The following is a 19663-nucleotide window of genomic DNA, read 5'->3' as shown; positions in this document are numbered from 1 at the left end:
CCTGTAGTGAATACTAATGATGTCATGGTCACTGCATCAAGTTATTTCAAGCTTATTTATACATCTCCTCCCTGGATGGACATATGATACTCAAATACCCGCAGAAGGAAAGTTGGTCAGGAACCAGAAATGAGGGTGACTGTTTCTATGCTGAACCTCAAAAAAAAAAAAGTTAAGCCCAACCTGCAGCAGGGAGCAGCACGACTGTGTGTCATGAGGCTATGCAGCCAGGACTCCTTGCTTCATGTCAGAGGTGCAGAAATCTCCCAGCATCCACATTTCCAAGAAGGAGAGACTCAGTATAATTCCATAAATGTTGCTAACTGGAGTTGAATACCAGGGGATCCAATGTTCTAGAAATTTGTGACACTGTACATCAAATGGTAAAGCTGCACCACTTTCCTAAGCCAGAAAAATATGGCAAGTACTTTGTCCTTTCATTCTGGTCTTAGAGCAGAACTCTTGTCACATCCCACATGATACCAGATAAGACAGCATCACCTGAGGAGTGGCTACCAGGTTCAGGCCTGAGATGCAACTCTTCCAAGTTATACTTTTTATGTTCCCCTATGTTGGTGGTTCCCAGCCCCAGCTGACCTTAAATTAGCTGGAGGGACTTTACAAATTCCTATACCCAAGCCCCCTCCAAGAGCAGTCAAATCAAGATCTCTGGCGCTGGGATTCCAGCATTAGTACACTTTGGAAGCTTTGTAGTTTATTTTAAGAAGAGGCAAGAGCTATTGTCCTAGATGGACATCCATCCATCCATCCATCCATCCATCCATCCATCCAAAAATTATTTGTTGAGCACCAACTATGCACCAGACAATGCTCCCCAACATCATGGAGCTTACATTCTGGTGAAGACTGAAAATAAAAAAAAACATGCTAATAAACAAGATGATTACAGAAAAAATTATTAAGGCAAGAAAAATGGGATACAGGGAGAGAACTCTCACTGAGATGGGGGCAGGTAGACTGACACGTGAGGAGAAGGCACCAGACCTGCAAAGAGTGGGGGAGGGGAGGAAGAGGAAGGCTGGAGGGAAAAACAGCATGTGTAAAGGTCTGGGGATAGGAAATAATTTTCTTATTGAAGGTACTTAAAACTGAGGAGGAAATGTAGGAGTGAAGAAGGAAGAGAGGAGAGAGAGAGAGAGAGAGAGAGATGAGAAGAGGCTGGAGGTAAAGCAGGAGCTATGTTAGTTATAATTATAATGAATTATGGCAAAATAATAGTTAATATTCATGAGGTACCTATTCTATGCCAGATCCTGGAATAACCATTCACACCATCATATAACTGAATCTTTACCATGACTATCATGTGGTATAAAATTGTATCCAGTGAGAAAACCCGAGACTCAGGTACAGGGAAGCAAATAATATGTCTGCTTTCAAAGGCAACTTTTTAAGGGGGCTACAAACGTTAGCAAATGATAATAAGTTGATTGACAAAGCTCTTAGCAATAACTCCATCATTATGTCCACAAGAACCTAAGAGCTAGCTTTAATACAGTGTTGATAACCCAGCTTCATAAATACTTGGCCACTGATATTAAAAATAGGGCAAACATGTCTCTAATCTGCGCTATTGATCTTCCTGTCGGAAAGTTGTGCATTTTCTTTGTTCTTGTCTGCCACCAAACGTGCTCAGAAATCCCACATTCACCCTCAAACAAAATTAGCCCCTAAACACAAAATAATAACAATGGAAGACATTGTCAGTTGTTGTTGCTGTTGTTGTTTTATATTTTGGTTTCCTGGTCATTATAGATTAAATGAGTTAATACGCGTAAAGTGCTTTGAGCAGCGTTTGCAAAATAGCGCCAGTAGCTATTACATCAATATTATTATTATGCCATATGCTGATTGATGAATATGAAAACAAATGAGCTATTAAATATATTTTGGTATGCTCCACATTGCCCTTGCTCAGTTGCCCTTCCTTAGGATTACATCTATTGTTAAGAAAAAAAAAGACCTGGGTAAGAACTAAAAGTCCTCTTCCTGCTGTGTAGGGCGCAGAAGGCACATTTCTGTTACCTAGGACAGGTAAGCAGTAAAGCCTTAGCAGCCAGTGACACCACAATGTCAAGCTTTTCTGGAAAGCTCGTGATGTCTGATATTGCCATCAGAAAGCATAAGTCACTTGTATGAGGGGAGGGGATGGAATGGGAGCCCTGAGTGGCCTTGACTGGAAACCTGTCCTTGGCTCCCCATTGCCCTTAGAAAGAGACCCATGTTCTTAATTGTGGCCTTTCAAGCCCTGCAGAGTCTGACCTCTGCCTGCCTCTCCAGCCTCATTTGGAGCCTTCTTTCCAGCTCCCTGCCTCCCTCTTTTTGGCCCCCTGGTCTTTGTCTTGGTCATTTCCTTTGCTGGGAGCCTTCCTCTCTTGATGTCTTATGTGACCAGTGCCTGGTCATTCTTCCGGTCTCAGCTTTCATGTCTACTTTCTCAGGTCACCCCATCTTCAGTCAATCCCCTGACCTATGTGCTGACTCAGTCTTGGGCTGTTTCCTTCATGGCATCCTCTTGATGCAACTCAGTTATTTTATTCTGTTGCTTACTGACTCACTGAGTGTTTGACTCCATGACCTGACTGTGACTCCATGAAGGTGGGCGCCATGTCTCTTTTTACTCATTACCCTCTTTCCAGGGCCTGATGGAGGGTCTGATTTACTTAGTCTCCCTTTAGTTCCTTTAGATGACGTTGAATTGATGGAAAAGCAAACCAATAACACAAGCAATGCAAATAAACACTGAAATGAAGCAGTTGGCCAACTTAGTTTTCCTACCAAGGTGACCAGTCCTTTTTGTACTGGCAGAACAAAGAGTAAACCTAGTCATCTAACTTCTTTGTCAGAGTTCTGAAGGATGGGCTTTTGCCTTAGAATGGCAGACACGGGTTTGCCATGTGGATGACCAGAATAAGGAATTTTTGGCTTGAGGTCAAGAGCTCAGGAAGGAATTTCAGCCACTTTAACTTCATAAGCCAGAGTCACCAACAGTTTTTCACTTAAATGGAACCCACCACCCCAATACTTGTCTATGTGTATGGGAATTGTGCAATGACTCATTTTATTACAGACAGTATTATGCAATAGACATTTGGATCTTTAATATGATAGTAGCTGGCCTCAAAGAAAAATGTGGCCTTGTAGGGATGGCTCTGAGTCTGTTTTCCTCATTTGTGAAATGAGGGTAATAATGTCTATAGCACAGGCACTTTGTGAACCTTAAATGAGGTAATGCACATGAAGGGCCCAGCATTACCTCACTTAATCTTGAAAACAACGCAGAGAGATCTGCATTAAAGTTCCCATTGTATAGGTGGGAAAACCAAGTCTCGGAGAAGTTAGGTGAAGGGGTGGGGCTGGGATTCAAACTTGAGTTGAGTGCAGAGTCTGAACCATTAGTATCTGCCTTTGACTCTGTTGCCAGTTCTTATTGGGGGCTGAAGGAAGAGAGGCTACAAGCAAAAAAAAAAAAAAAAAAAAAAAAAAAAGAGTTGTTTCATTGGAAACTCTGCAACACATAGACCCCTCAACAAGGGTCACAAAGCAAGTGAAAGAAACAAGGGCCAGAAAGCCTACTACAGAGGATACAGTATTTGCTGATTACATATCATATAAGGGACTTATATCTAGAATATATAGATATCTTACAACTCAACAACAAAAAGACAAACAACTCAATATAAATGACAAAGGATCTGAATACACATTTCTCCAAACAAGATATACAAGTGGCCAATAAGCACATGAGAAGATGCTCAATATCATTAGTCATTAAGGAGTTGCAAATTTAAACCACAAGATCAAAAAAAACAACAACAACAAAACAAAACAAAACCCACAAGATCCCCACTAAGATGGCTAGAATAAAAAAGACAGATAAGGGATGCCTGGGGGGCTTAGTTGGTTAAGCATAGGACTCTCGATTTTGGCTCAAGTCATGATCTCAGGGTCCTGGGGTGAGCCCTCCATCAAGCTCTGCACTCAGTGGGAAGTCTGCTTGCCCCTCTCCCCTGCTTGCACACACTTTTTCTTTCCAAAATAAGAATCTTTAAAAGAATCTTTAAAGAATATTTAAAAAAAAAAGACAAGTTTCATTGAGGAGGTGGAAACACAGGAACCCTGCATAAAACTGTAAAACAGTATACCTGCTTTGGAAACAGTCTGGCAGTTACTAAAAAAGTTAACACAGAGTTACAGTGTGACTCAGCAATTCCACTCCTAAGCATATACCCAAGAAAAGCGAAAATATAAACACACAAGAACTTGTCTCTGAACGTTCATAGAGCATTACTGATGACAGCCAAAAAATGGAATCAATCCAAATGCTCAACAAGTGAATGGAAAAATAAAATGTGGTCTTTTCATATGATGGAGTATTATTTAGCTTTAAAAAAAGAGGTACTGACCCATGCGTGAACATGGATGAACCTTGAAAACATTATGCTAAGTGAAAGAAGCCAGACATAAAAAGATCATATAATGTATGATTCCATTTATATGAAATGTCTAGAATAGGCAAATCCATAGATATGGAAAGTAGATAAGTGATTGCCAGGGGCTGGGGAAAAGAGGCATGGCAAATGATTACTAATGGGTATGGAATTTCTTTCTAGGGTGATGGAAATTAAATACTGGTAATGATGGCACAACCTTGTGAGTATACTAACAATCACTTGAGTTGTATACTTTTTTTTTTTTTTTAAAGAAGCAAGGCCTGGTGACGCACCTTGAGGACTCCAGTAGATCAATGGCCGAGGCCAGAGAAGTTGACAGTCTCAGGCAAGAGATGATGCCAGGGCTTAGAAGCAACCCCGGGGATATTTGATGGTTACCCCAGTGTCCACTAGAAGCAACAGCCAGGCCCTGCGGGTGTTAATAGTGCATTATGGCTCTGTATTAGTGCATGGGAAACACATCTTGAAATATAGAGAGGAATTTTACAGGAGTTGACTTAGCAGGGAGGGCCAAGAACCAGTGAAGCCTGGGCTACTATTTATTAATGTCAGTTGTATTTGCACTCACAGGTTTTATATATATATATATATATATATATATATATATATATATATATATATAGAGAGAGAGAGAGAGAGAGAGAGAGAGAGAGAGAGAGGGAGAGAAACTGGGACCCAGGCAAAAATGGATATTGCTTCTTCAGTGACCAAATCAGTTCTGAGTGATTGTTCTAGTTGGAATGAAGGTTAAAGTAAAAGTAAAACAAGAATTGGTCCTAAATGTGGGAACTGTTTGGCTTGGGGCCAGGACAAAGTAATGATCTGTGAAGAGCTCTTGTGTGATACCCCACTGGATAACAGAAGCCCTAGCTCTCTATTTTGTGGCCTATTCTGGGATTCCTTCCTGGGGGAGTTAGGTCCATTTTAAGTAGATGACATAGATAGCATCCTATGTGTCCCTGTATTACACTACACTTATTCTACCCCAGGGGCTTTGCATTTCCTGGCTCTGGCCAGATCTTCCCATGACTGGCTTGTTTTCATCCTTCAGCCTTTGCCAACCATCCTTTCTAAAGTAGAATCTCTTCTCTACCACCTGCCCCCAGTAGTCCTTCTTTCTCATACTTCCCCTGTTTATTTTCTTCACAGCACCTACCACTCTTTGAAATGATCTTGTTTATGTGCTAATCTGTGGATGGTCTGTCTTCTCCCACTAAGACAAGTTTCTAGAGAGCCAAAACCTTGACTGTCTCATTCAACAAGCAGGGGAAGGCTGTGGTTGTCCTGTGCTGCCCACGAAGCATTGGGTTAGTCCACCTAGTTTGGGGGCAGAGTGGATCCCTTTGGCTGTGGAAACAAACAGGTGATCTGTTTGTTTCCTGTGTCTTCTGTCTTCTTTCTTTCTCTTTCTTTCTTTCTTTCTTTCTTTCTTTCTTTCTTTCTTTCTTTCAAGGATTTTATTTATTTATTCATGAGAGACACACAGAGAGAGAGAGAGAGAGGCAGAGACACAGGCAGAGGGAGAAGCAGGCTCCATGCAGGGAGCCTGATGTGGGACTCGATCCTGGATCTCCAGGATCATGCCCTGGGCTGAAGGTGGCGCTAAACCACTGAGCCACCAGGGCTGCCCCCCTGTGTCTTATTTCTTAACTAGTTCAGAAATCTTGAGGGGAAGAAGAGAGGTTAATTCACTGATCCAACATGTAGGCCTCTTCTAGTTAGAGAACCAGCCAGCTCACAAATGCCCCAAATGTCAGCGATATAAAGGGTCACCATATTGTCTGACACATAGTAAGTGTTCAAAAATTGTTGAATGAGTGAATGAATGTGAGAACCCCCCTCCTTACTTCCTACCCTTGAAAAGTGGCCAATGGTTTCCCAAGTGCTGTGGCATCTTCTTTGAGAGAACCAGGCATACTCAAGTGATGTTTTTTTGTGTTGGCTTAACACTTTCTTCCCTTATCTGAATTCCTTTTCTCAGCCCTTCTCTTTGAAGCTCAGAGCTAAGTGCCCCCCAACTAGCTTCCTACCATGGTAGTAGAGGCCACGGGTGCCATAATTGGAAGAAAAGGCTGGTGACCCAGGCTTTCTCTGTCTTTGGCCATACAGATGTCTATTTGCCATGCCCACCTCCTGCCTCTTCTGTTTTCCTTCTGGTTGAAAATGGGTTTTGGACTTGGTCACAATCAAGCACCAGTGTCGAAGGGACTTATTTAGGGGCTCATGGGATGTTGAAATATTGGAACATTTTCTTCAGAGTCCATTTCTTTTTGTTGGTAGATAACCTAGGAGATAGTGTTGCTTAAGGAGATATTATGAGCCACATGTCCTTCAAAAGCATGATGAACGTACCTCAGGAGGATCAGGTGCTCTCAGTGTGGTTGAGAGAACAAAAAAGCAGGCTTTGCTATGGAAAACAGTATGGTATTTTGAGTTTTTGTTTGCTATTGTTTGATGTACTGAGTTACAATTACAGAGAGAGAGAGAGAGAGAGAGAGAGAGAGAGGCAGAGACACAGGAGGAGGGAGAAGCAGGCTCCATGCCAGGAGCCCAACATGGGACTCGATCCCGGGACTCCAGGATCACGCCCTGGGCCAAAGGCAGGTGCCAAACCGCTGAGCCACCCAGGGATCCCCTGAAATCCTAATTCTAGAACCTGTTGCCTTTTCCTTAAGACACCTCTTCTCTTGAGGCACCTGGGTGGCTCAGTCAGTTAAGCGTCTGCCTTTGGCTTAGGTCATGATCTCAGGGTCCTGGGCTCGAGCCCCACGTCAGGCTCCCTGCTCAGTGGGAAGTCTGCTTCTCCCTCTTTCTTTGCCCCTGCTCCCTATTCATGCTCTCTCTTTAAAAAAACAAACAAACACAAAACACTCTTCTCTCTTTCAAAGCCATCCTCCTCTTCATCATCCCTATCTCTAGGATATATTTGGTCAGTGGGAAGTGAGGTTATCTCTCTCTCTCTCTGTCTCTCTCTACATGTGTTATCTCTCTCTGCCTCTCTGTTTCTGTCTTGATCTCTCTGTCTCTTTCTCTCACACACAGGCTCACATATATATCTAGACTTGCGCTGATGCCTGAACATAGCCTTAGATACTTTTGTTCAGGTGTAAGAACTCTTTTTATATAGATCAGCATTGTCTTAGATCCCCAACTCCTCGATAGCAAGGCACCATCAAAATAGCTTGATATATGTGGGCACTTAGGAAGTAGTATCTGGGTTTTCAGATGACTTTGGGATTTTTCATTTAGGTTTTGCTTGATCCTAAGATCCTTGCTCTTCCTAAATGTAGTTCTGGGAATTTAGAGATGGGGCTTGCAGATCACAAGGCATGTTTCTGTGCTATTGCTATTCATTCATTCATTCATTCATTCATTCATTCATATCTATCTCCTTATACATCTGGGTCATTTCTCTCCATAAATATCTTCAAGGACAAGTGAAAATTGTCCTTTTGCCAGTCTATCATTAAAACCAGAAAGCTAGAGAGGACTTCTGTAAGGCTTGATTGAGAGTATTACATGATGCTTCTTCTATTGTTGGGGCACGTCTATTAAAAGAGAAAGCTTTCAGGACATCGAAGCTGTATTCCTATTAAAGGGTGAGGGATAGCCACTTGATCATAACCCTACAGGAGGCTAGACTGTAAACTCCATGGGGGCAAGCACTATCGTGTTTGATTTTGTCCACAAGTGTCACCTTTCTTATATTTTTTAAAAAAAATTCTAGTATAATTAATAAAAAGTGTTATATTAGTTTCAGGTGTACAATATAGTGATTCAACAATTTTATACATTGCTCAGTGTCACCTTTCCGAGCCTCGCTTCCTCATGGATAAATGGGGCAAACAACTTTCCTGAATACCTTGCTGGGGGTTTTGCGAGGAAAAAGTGAAATTGTGTCCATATGAAAATGCTTTGAGAAGAAGATGATGATGATGGTGACAATGTTGATAATGGTAATACCACACTATCCGAATTGTCCAGAACAAAGAACAAATGGAGTTATCAGAAGAGGGAGTTAAATATAAAAAGTCTCCTTCAGTTTGGCAGAATAGAACATATACTATAAAAAGTAAACAGAAAGATGAATTTCTGAATTTCACCTATAGAAAAAGAGAATGAAGGAGGCAGAACAGCAGCAAAAGTTTGGCCAGGGAGACCCATTAAAAATACTTCTGTTGGAAAAAAAGTGGGGAGAGGTTGGTCTATAAGGCAAGAATGTTAGGGATGGAGCACCTGGCCTTACTTCCATGTCAACCATGGCTCAATCCATTAAGAGTGAGGACCATGATCGTTATGAACAGTATTAACCAGAGTGTGCTTTGTGGTGTATTAGCCTTAGGATCAAAGGCTGAACATGCTTAGTAAATGCTCTCTGTGTTATTGTTCCACTGAAGAGCCATAAGGCACAGTGTTTGGCCAAAGGTTCTGAGAAACCCCAAAGGAAAGGAAACAGTTTACTTTTGCTTACCTTACTTAGCATTTGACTTCTTCTTTTTTTTTTTAAAGATTTTATTTATTTATTCATGAGAGACAGAGAGAGAGAGAGAGGTAGAGACACAGGCAGAGGGAGAAGCAGGCTCCATGCAGGGAGCCCGATGTAGGACTTGATACCAGGACTCCAGAATCATGCCCTGGGCCAAAGGCAGGCGCTAAACTGATGAGGCACCCAGGGATCCCAGCATTTGACCTCTTAATTTCATCACCCCCTCCTCATCCCTTTTCTGGCAAAACTTTTTAACATAGGGCAACCAGTTGTCTGAGAAGCATCATTTTGGAAACTCTGGCTTAGGTTTTCATGTATGTTCAGGTTCACACTCTGAAGGCATCACATTTTTGGATGAGTGGCTCTGAAGTGAAGAGTGTCATCCCATGGACTAGTGTGTTGAGAAGAGAGACCAATTTCCAAACATGGACCCATTGGGTTGGGGTGTGAGGATGTTGGTGAGCTCCAGAGCAGCCAGGAAAGTCATTATCAGGAACCAAGCCTTGACCAATCTCTCAGAGACCCATGGCATTAGCTTGGGTCTCCTGGATATTTTTCAAAAGAGTTTTGGCAGAAATCCAGAACTCAGGTGAGAAGGGGAGGGGAATCCTCAGAGATAAAGGTAGGAACAAACCTGGGCCTCTGTGGCTATTCATTCATTCATCAAACATATGTTACTTATGGATCATGTGCTCAGCATTGCACTAGGTGTTGGTGCCAACAATGCCGTATCAAGTGGTTCACACAACTTGATGTGAAGAAGTAAAAGTGCTGTGAGGGAAATCTGTTCAGCGTATAATGGGCACAAGCCAGGGTGAGGAAGAGAGGGCAATCAAGAAAGGCCTCACTGATTTTCCAGCTGAATTTTGAAAGAGGTGTGAAATTGGCATTTAAAAAGATCCTCAAGTGGTTAAAGTTTGTGAAGAACTGTTCTAGGAAGTGAGTCCTCCTACCTGGTCTCCCCTTGGTGATTATTTGCAGGTTTCCTCCAAAGTCATCATTAAAATTCATACATTATAAGTGAGAAATAATTTGCTTATTAATTAATGGCAAACTGCTCCTCAACCATGGCCCCATTTTGCCAACTCATTAAATAGCTGCTGTTGTTATCTGGGCAGTGTTTGATGACTTTGAGAGACAGGTTCTGGCTGGACTTTTTTTTTAAACTGTAATGGAATTTTTTAAACATGAAAAAATCAACAAAATTATATGATGAATCCACATGTTCCCATAGCCCAGCTTCACTATTAGCAGCCAATCTTGTTTTATCTTTATTTCCCATATTATGACACAGCCATTATATCATTTTATCAGTAAGTTAAAATGGTATTTTTCTTAAAGATTTTATTTATTTATTCGTGAGAGACACAGAGAGAGGTAGAGACATAGGCAGAAGGAGAGCAGGCTCCCCGAGGGGAGCCCAATGCAGGACTCAGTCCCAGGACTCCAGGACCCATGACCTGAGCCAAAGGCAGATGCTCAACCACTGAGCCACCTTGGTGCCCCTAAAATAGTATTTAAAATGTATTTTCTGGGGTACCTGGCTGGCTCTGTCCGTTAAGCTTCTGAACCTCAATTTCGGCTCAGGTTATGATCCCACGGTCATGAGATCCAGCCCGTTTTGGGCTCTGTCTGTGCTCAGGCACTGAGCATGGAGCCTGCTTAAGATTCTTTCTCCCTCTTCCTTTTCCCCTCACCCCATGCTTGTGCACACTTGCTTTCTCTCTTTCTCTCTCTTAGAAAATAAAAAAATAAATAAAATAAAATGTATATTCTTTCAGAGAGGCAAACCAATAGAGAACAAACTGGCAGTTACCAGGAGGGAGGTTGGGGGGATGGGTGAAATAGGTGATGGGGATTAAGGAGGGCACTTGTGATGAGCCCCAGGTGTTGTATGGAAGTGTTGAATCACTAAATTCTACACCTGTGCCTTAACTAACTGGAATTTAAATAGAAACCTGAAACTTCCTTTTATAGGAACACACAGATTAACATCTTGAGGTAGATGTAGTCCATACGTAGGACTAAAAGGACTCCAACAGCAGTTTATCTTTTAATTTTATTTCATTTATTCATTTGAGAGAAGGAGAGAGAGATCACAAGCAGAGGGAGTGGCAGTAAAGGAAGAGGGAGAAATAGGCTCCCCAGCAAGCAGGGAGCCCGACAAGGGTCTTGATCCCAGGACCCTGGGATCATGACCTAAGCTGAAGGTAAATACCTAACTGACTGAGCCACCCAGGTGCCCCGACAGCAGTTTAAATTCTAGATTCACAAGTAACAGATGTCAGTGGCCACCCTCTGCCACATATTAGCCAACAAAGCTGGGACTGTTTGGATGACACGCATATTTAGAAAAGCTGTGGGTATGTAGAACAGAAATTCCTAACAGTGACACACTTCAGGTAAGGTCTTTATCATCTGGAACCATTTTAATGCTCTTCAGAGCTTCATGTGCAGGAATTCAAAAGAAATCACAAGGGTCCAGAATATTAATACCCCCTTTCTCAGCTGAAAATCATGTGGAAAAAACTAGAGAGGGTTGAGAGAAGTCACATTGAGAGACCCAGTGAGTTACAAATATTTAGAGCTCCAACTTGTGAGCAGTGTTATATCTCCTGGGTCAGCTGCCTGGACTGAGACCTATTATTTCCAAGTTCTGCCTTGGTCACACACACACACACACACACACACACACACACACACAAGCAAAATCCCCAAAAACCCAAAAAACTCCCCCTCTAAACTTAATTGAAGGCCACTTGAAACATAGCTTTGATGGATGAGCAGTCCCTGGTGGAGCCTGGATCAGATGGAAAGAACAATCAGTTTGGTTTGTCTTTCATCCTGTGGGTATTTACTTTCTTTTTGACCACAGCCTTTGTCTTCTGGAGCAGGTGTGGTCAGGTGCAGGGCAGGGCTATAGCTTACTGTGCCAACCCATGACTGGATAATGGGATTTTAACAATGGCTTTTAGACTACCCATCCATTATCAACTCCATCCTCTGTGGGTTTTTGAGACCCATTGCCTTGTTTTGAGGATTTCTCTTTGTCTCTTTTCTGTTTGGATCTCTTTTTGCTGGATCCTAAGTCTTTCTCTTTCTTGGTTTACTGCTTTGTTTTGGGGGAGCACATCATCCCATAGCTTTCCGAGAAAAGATGTATGGCAGGTAATTGTGTGTTGGGTTGTTGTTTGGAGTTTTTGGGGGAGGGATTTTCTTGAATGTCTGAAAATGTCTTTATTCTTTTCTCTTCTTTGACTGGTTGTTTGGATGGGTCTAAATCGAGGTTGGAAATAATTTTCCTTTTGGATTTTGAAGTCATTGTTCCACTGTTTGACTTTCAGCATTACTAAGAATTCCAAAGCCATTATGAATGCATACGTGGCATGTTTTTTTTTTTCTTACAAGTTTGTAGGATTGGAGAGAAATTTTACCCTTAAATACCTGAAATTTCACCATGATGTACTTTGGTACCCATATAATTTCATTCATTTTATTGGGTATCAAGGGATGCTTGCAATCTGGAAACTCAGATACTCAGTTCTAGACATTTTATTCCTGTATTATTTATTGATAATTTCCTCTCTTGAATTTTGTCTTTTTTTTAACTTTCTGATTAAATATTGGATTTCTGGGAATGATTATCAAATTTTCTTATATTTTCTTGATGACTTTCATTTTTTGGGGGGGGGAATTTCCTTCCTCATTTTTGTATTGTGATAAAATATATGTAACGTAAAATTAACTATTTTTTAAGGATACAGTTTGGTGACAGTAAGTACATTCACATTGTTGCACAACTATCACCACCATCTATCTCCAGAACTTTCCCATCTTCCCAAATTGAGACTTTATACCCATTAAACAACTCCACATTCCCCTCTGTCTCCAGCTGCTAACAAACACTATCTCCTTTTTCTATGGATGTGACTACTCCAGGTACTTCATATAAGTGGAATCTTACAATATTTGTCCTTTTGTGGCTGGCTTCTTTAACTTAGCATAATGTCTTCAAGGGTATGTTGTAGCATGCATCAGAATTTCCTTTCTTTCAAAGGCTGAATAATATTCCATTGTATGTATATGCCATATTTTATTTATCTATTTATGTGTTGATGGATATTTGAGTTGCTTCCACATTTTCCATCTTTTTTATTTTTGTATTACTTCCTTGAGATTCCTTCAACTTTGACTTCTAGCCCTTCCACTGTTTTTTTAATCTACTCTCATATTTTAATTCCCAAGTCCTCTGTTTTGCTTGTCTAATTATTTTTTTTCCCCAATTTGTTCTTGTTTTGTGGACACCACATAGTTTCATATTTCCCTCAGGATGTTCATCATCTATCCTTAAATTTTCTTCTGATTTTGCATTATTTATTTCCATACACTTCATTTCTTCTGTAAATCACAGGTCTCTTAATTCAGAAGAATTGCTCCAATGTCTGCTTGTTCATATTGAAAGTGAGACACTGAAAAACTTCTTGGAAGTTTTGCGTATGAGGATGGGGCATGTCAACAGATGGGCAGCCACTTATGATTAGGTAGGGCTTTCATCATTTCTCTGGAAAACTTCTACATGTTTGTAGGTTTTTTTCTTTTGGTGAGAAAATTCTCCAATCTCTTGCTTGGATGCCAGGGTAGAGGTACAAAGTAGGGACAGGGGCTAGAGACTTTCTCATTCAGTGATGCCTTAACTTTACCCTCAGCCGTGCCTTGTGTCTAGAGCCATTCTGTTTAATCTAACCAGAGAGCAGATCTTCCATTTTCTGTCAGGTACCTACTGCCTGGGCTGGTGGATGATCTTTATGATTTCTTTTTTTTTTTTTAAGATTTTATTTATTCATTCATGATAGGGAGAGAGAGAGGCAGAGACACAGCCAGAGGGAGAAGCAGGCTCCATGCAGGTAGCCTGATGTGGGACTCGATCCGGGGTCTCCAGGATCACACCCTGGGCCAAAGGCAGGCACTAAACCTCTGAGCCACCCAGGGATCCCTCTTTATGATTTCCTAAATGGACTGTCAAAGATTCCTCCACTCTTCAGCCCTACTCTTTGCTTCTACCTTCAAAAGTGATATCTTCAGTTGGTACCTCTAATTTCTAAGCCTTTCTAGAGTTGCTCAGGGTAAATAGATTTTATTCTTGTTGGCTCCTTCTGCAGGATTCAGTTTTCAGTACTATCTACTGTGTAAAGTTGGTCAATGCTCAACTAGCTGCTTTCCATGTTCCAAGATTTTGTCGCCTCTCTCATCTCTTTACCTGTTCTCCTAATTTGTCCTTGGGTGTTTGTACTTTTTTAGTTTCACTTAATGTCATTTTCAGTGGTTTCGGAAGAGTAGAGAAAAAGTCTTATTCAATATTACATGCTGAACCAAAAGTCTTTCTTGTTTATTTGTATGCATCCCAATTTAGCATTAATATTTACTTTTAGGCTACAACAATTATTTATTCCAGTGACATATTTTCTCGTCATTGCTTTTGTTCTTAATTGAATTTTCTGGTCTTAATCAAAAGAGACAAACTGCCACTGGAAAAGGCAATCACTTGTATCCCTAAAATATACACATCATCATCATCATCATCACCATCACCATCATCACCATCAATACTTACTGAGTTCTAGCTAGTCCTAGGCAATGAGATAAAAACATTTAACTTTTATTATCTAATCTTCACAGCAGCACTTGAGTAGGTACTATCACAACCCCCATTTTACAGGGTTGAAAAACCAAGTCTCAGAAAGACTGAGTCAGTGGCATGAAATTACAAACATAGCAAATGGCAGAAAAGGATTTGAACCTCAGTGGTTGGTGTCTAGACAGGTTCTATAAGTGTGAAGGTGAAGAAATTCTGATGAAAGAAGGCTTATAAATCACCCAATCCAAAGTCATTGGCTATTTCGTATCTGCACTTAGAATGACCAAATTGGTTCAGCTGTGCAAATAATTGTATCATGACCTCATCAAGAATGGGGGCTCAGCATGGACTGACCTTCGGTCTCTTGAGTCAGGTAGAAAATTCCAGCTACACAACCAATAGATGGTGAACCCAACCTAAAATTGCCAATATTCCTGTAATTTGCCTAGAACTTTTCTTCTAAATCTAAGAACACAGAAATCTTGTTGATCTTATTTACCCCTTGTTAGAGGTAAAGGAGTATCTAAATGTCTGGGATAGAGCCTGGCACATAATAGGTGCTCATTAAATATTTGTTGAATGAACATTCTTTCTCTGGAGTGAAAGGTGTATGGAAATTATGGAGTTCCTTTCAGGTGAAATAAACAGAGATAACCAAGGATGGATGGGAGCATGGGGGAATGAGGCTTGAAAGCCAGCCTAGGCTCTACTTTCTAAGCCATGTGCCCTGGTGTAGGGCTGCATGTGCATGGAGAAGGGGTGCCATTTTCAGATTCCCATGAATATGTGATATGGGCTAGAAGAGGCCCAGTCTGGGGAGAAGTTCTTGAGATATGTATCCCTAAAGTTGAGTACAGGTTAAGTGCACTTTCAATACACAGAGAAGCAAAGATTTCCATGTTTCTGCCACTGGCAATGCTTGATCCACTGAAGTTCCAATACGACAAGCCATGTACCAATCCTCACTTTACCACAAATTATAGGTAAGTCAGACTTAAAAAAAAAAAAAAAACAGACCCCACAAGACACCGTAGGCAAAGAACACAGCTAGCAGAGTTGATCCACCTCCTTTTTGCTACACACCATTCCTCTTCTTTATTCTTTGGATTTTGGAGTCTTTATCATGAAATTTGTCAAGCCCAGATCTGCATGGTTTCAATGGGAAAGCACTTTAGAAGCTATGTGATGAGGAGGGTGTGGGAAACTTTAGAATTTGGATTTCACTCATTTGATGTTCTATTGGTTTTCATATGTGACATATGTTGTTTCCAGGCTCCAAACCTATCCATCTGCTCAACAATTATTATACATACCTAGCACAATACTGGGAGCTGGACATGCTTTATCCTGTTCCATCCTTATAACAGATTTGCTCCACCTAAAACAATTTTCACATTCCCATTTTCTAGATGAAGAAACCAAGGCTTTAAGAAGATATGAAACTTGCACATAGTCACCTCTCCAAGTCCAGTGTCTGTGTTCTGACGTGAGAGTGGTGTCTTGCTGAAAACTATTGGAAAAGTCTTCAAGGAGGAAATGGGGACGAGAGGGTCAGAAAAAAAGGTTTCCATTCAAAGCATGTACCAGTCTTATCCCCCAGGACACACCAAGTGGCATCATTAGTATCCAACCTGTCACCACCAGCTGGAGTGTTAGCTCATCTCAGATCAATGAAGGAAAAAGCCTTTGCAGGCAGTTTTATAATTGGCACTGGGAAAGGGGTGAACTGGCTGCTGATTCATTAATAAATCAGGATAGAGTGTGGGCACCAATTCCAGCCAGAATGTCTGCTGCTGCCTGGAGAATTTGGCTGCAGCATCCTTCCCGGTTTCGCTGCAGAAAACCCAATACCGGATATCTCTGGTGAGGAAGGAAGAGAGGAAACTGGCTGGCTGGTCCTAAGGAACCTGATACCACAGTTTTCCTGGCTCCAGGATGGGGGGAAATGGCAGCAGGAGTGAAGCAGATATCATGATCCATTGATACCATTCATTCATTCATTCATTCATTCATACATGCGTTCATTTCATGTGTTTGTGGAGCATCTACCACCTGCCAGATTCTCTCCTAGGTGCTGAAGATAACAGCAACAAAGAATACAGACAAAAACTCCTACCCTCATAGGGCTTATGCCCTAAAGAGGGGACACAGACGGTAAGCATAATAATAAATGAAACAATGTATCAGATGGAGAGGAGTGCTCTGGACAGAAAACAGCAAGGAAAGGGGGCATAGAGCTTGTGGGGATTTTGATTTTGAAGAGTGATCACAGAAGGCCTCAGGAAGTGACATTTGAGTAAAGATCTAATAATAACATCATGCTGAACACAGTTTCAAGCATTTTACAAACATCTCATTAATACAACAACCTCAAGAAATTATGGCTAGGATTATTTCCATTTTACAGACAAAAAGGCTGAAGTTCAGAGCTATGCAGTGATTTCCAGAGATCATACAGCTGATCTGTGGTCAGAACTAGGGTTTGAACCCAAGCACTGGGAACGTAAGCAGCGGCACGCTTGAATGTTGGTGCTGAGAGCAGACAAACAGGGTTGCATGTGCAATTGAGGTCTTTGTGTGTACCCAGGAAGCGAATATGATGCCATCCGTGGGCCAGTGTGGGCGGACTTGAATGGGGCAAGGGGGCGGAGACACTGGATCTTCCCTGACCTGAATCAGGCTTTCTCTGGCTGTGACTGGGGAGTTTGGTCACCTAGCTGCCCGGGGTGGGCCCGCGGGGAGGGAGATCACTGCAAGGGTTGTCCCGGGACAGTGCGGGTCGGAACCTCACCCGGCCGCCCCCCGCCCCCACCCCCCCACGGGCCAGCTGCTCCAGTCAATAAGGCGAAGGCCTGCGAGCGCTCGCCGCCCTCCTGGTGGGGTTCGCCCGGGAGTTCCTACCGGGACAGAAGGGGGCCGCAGAGCCAAGCTCCGGGAGGGGAGACCGGAACATCGGCAACCTCTACTCCAGAGAGGCCACGGTTCTGGAGGCGGACGCGCAAAGGGCGCGCGGTGTCCCCAGTGCACCACCGAGAGCGCCCTGGGCGCGGGACGGAGCGGCGGAGCTGAGCCTTGGGGAGCCCTTGGGGATCGCCGAGAGCGGCGGAGATAGGGTCCGCGCGCACAAATCAGGGAAGAACTACGACATGCTGGGGCAGAAAAGAGTAAAAGAGAGGCAAGGGCACTCATTGCTGGTGAGAGGGGCACAGGGGACGCCCAAGAAAGGCCTGGAGAGCGAGCCAGCGCACTGGAAAGAGGGGGCCAAAGGGGTGCTGGAGCGTGCCGTGGCGAGCGAGCTGGCGTAGAAAGAAGCTGTTGCCCTGGAGAGGGGATGCTTAAGAAACCACAGGACCAGAGTCAAGGAGAGGGTTTCGGGAGTCGCTTGGGGACCCCCAGAAAGTGGCCGGGGCGGCGCCCAGGCTCAGCAAAGACTGTATGGTAAAAGTGCCACGCGCCGGAGAGGGGACGCCCCGCGCGCCGCAGGAAAGGGGCCGTAGAACTCAGAGAATGGGGCGTGCTTTTGCCTCCAAAGGCGGCGCACTTTGAGGTTCTAGAAAAACAGGTGGAGAAGAACCGGACCAGTGCCCACAAATGTCAGAGGAGGCAGGCGGGGAAAGAAGCTGGGGAGTCCACGGAAGAACTGCTCGTGTTGAACATTGCGCACCTTGGGTGCTGGAAGGAGGTGGAAAGCCGGCCGGGGGGAGGCTGGATCAGGGCTCTGAGCGCCGCAGGCAGCGCGGAGGCGGCGCTGGTGGTTAGCCGCAGAGTTCTCAGAGCTCGAGAAAAGTGAGGAGGAGGCGAAAGCACCGAGAACCCGGGGTGCGCGGGGCAGTGCGTAAGGGAGCAGCGGAAAGCGCGCTGGGTGCCCATGCCCAGCGCCGGCAACGCCTCCCAGGTCTTCCCTCCCTGGCTACTCTAGGCCCTAATTCACTCACCATGATGGAGAAGACAAAAGCCACGATGTTGATGGGGTACGCGGGGCAAAAACACGAGACGATGGCGAGCCACAAGTAGTTCTTGGGCATGGGCACGTCTTCCTCGGTCTTGTCATCCTCGGTGTTGGCCTCCGGACTGCTGTCCAAAGCCCTCTTGAAGTCCGAGCTGGGCTCGTACTGAGACATGGGCGAGGCCGGCGGCGCAGGCAGGCGGAGGAGCGCACGGTCGGCGCGGGCCGGAGCTCTGGCAGCCCGCTCGCCGCGAGGCGCTGAAAAGCCGGCGGCGCGGGGCTCAAGGGAGACGTGACCTCACTTCTCCTGCGTCCTCCGCTTGCACCCGCCCGGGCCGAGGGACCTGGGCCAAGAGCCTCCGCACAGGAGGGAGGGAGGGAACAAGGGAATGAGGGGAGGCGGCGGGGAGGAGAGGGTGCCAGCCGGCCCCAGAAACAAGGGAAAGGCGCTCTTTGAAGGACACACCCAGAGACCATCAGACGGGCGCACGCACAGACCCACTCTAAGTCCGAAATAAAAGGAGGCCCGGGGCTGGGGAGAGCGAAAGCCCTTTAAGTTGCAAACGGGCTAGCCTGCGCTCCGGACACGACCAGCTCATCTTTTCAAGCCGCTGAGTTTGAAAACGTTAAGTGTAAGAAGGCAACCCAACTCTATGCAGGTGGCTACAGACTTACTACTGCCTTTCGCCTAACAATTTGCTTTTCCTGGTCCAATCCCTAATTGTAAGCAGACTTTGGACACTGAGGCCCAATAATTTCTCTTCCCCAACAGGTGGGCAGGGAACAAGGTGCTAAGCTTTGGGCCCCACCCTTCAGGCACTGCGCAGGGGTCCGCTGGAGACTGGACCTGAGTATAGACAGCCAGTGGGGACAGCCCAGTAAGGGCCAGTCTGGATGCTATCCCATCCCCTTTTCCCCAAGTGTGCAAACAAGAAACCCTCTCTTTTCCACTTTTCCAACTGCAGGGGCCCTGGAGGGAGAAGCAGGTAGATCTGGCTGGTTTAGACAACCCAAGTGGATATTTGAGATGGGGAAGAAGAGAGAGAGGGGTCTACTCTGGCAACTAGGATGAGGATAGCAATTGCATCACTAAGCAATTCAAGGGAGAGGTACCGACGAGA

At 43.9% G+C, this 19663-nt stretch overlaps 1 protein-coding gene across 1 annotated transcript in view; it reads right to left on the bottom strand.

The window, feature by feature from the left end:
* Positions 1–18822, bottom strand: part of TMEM233 (transmembrane protein 233) — a 35722-nt gene extending 16900 nt beyond the window's left edge. Inside the window, exon 1 of the mRNA XM_026015895.2 lies at positions 18532–18822. Coding sequence (XP_025871680.2) covers positions 18532–18717 — 186 coding nt within the window. The 5' untranslated portion in view covers positions 18718–18822. The remainder of the gene's footprint in view (positions 1–18531) is intronic.
* Positions 18823–19663: the final 841 nt, after the last annotated feature.

The sequence above is a fragment of the Vulpes vulpes genome, chromosome 10 (genome assembly GCF_048418805.1).
Source record: "Vulpes vulpes isolate BD-2025 chromosome 10, VulVul3, whole genome shotgun sequence".
NCBI classification, from domain to species: Eukaryota; Metazoa; Chordata; class Mammalia; order Carnivora; family Canidae; genus Vulpes; species Vulpes vulpes.
Note: the sequence above shows the minus strand (reverse complement) of the source record. Positions and strands in the feature narration are given on the sequence as shown.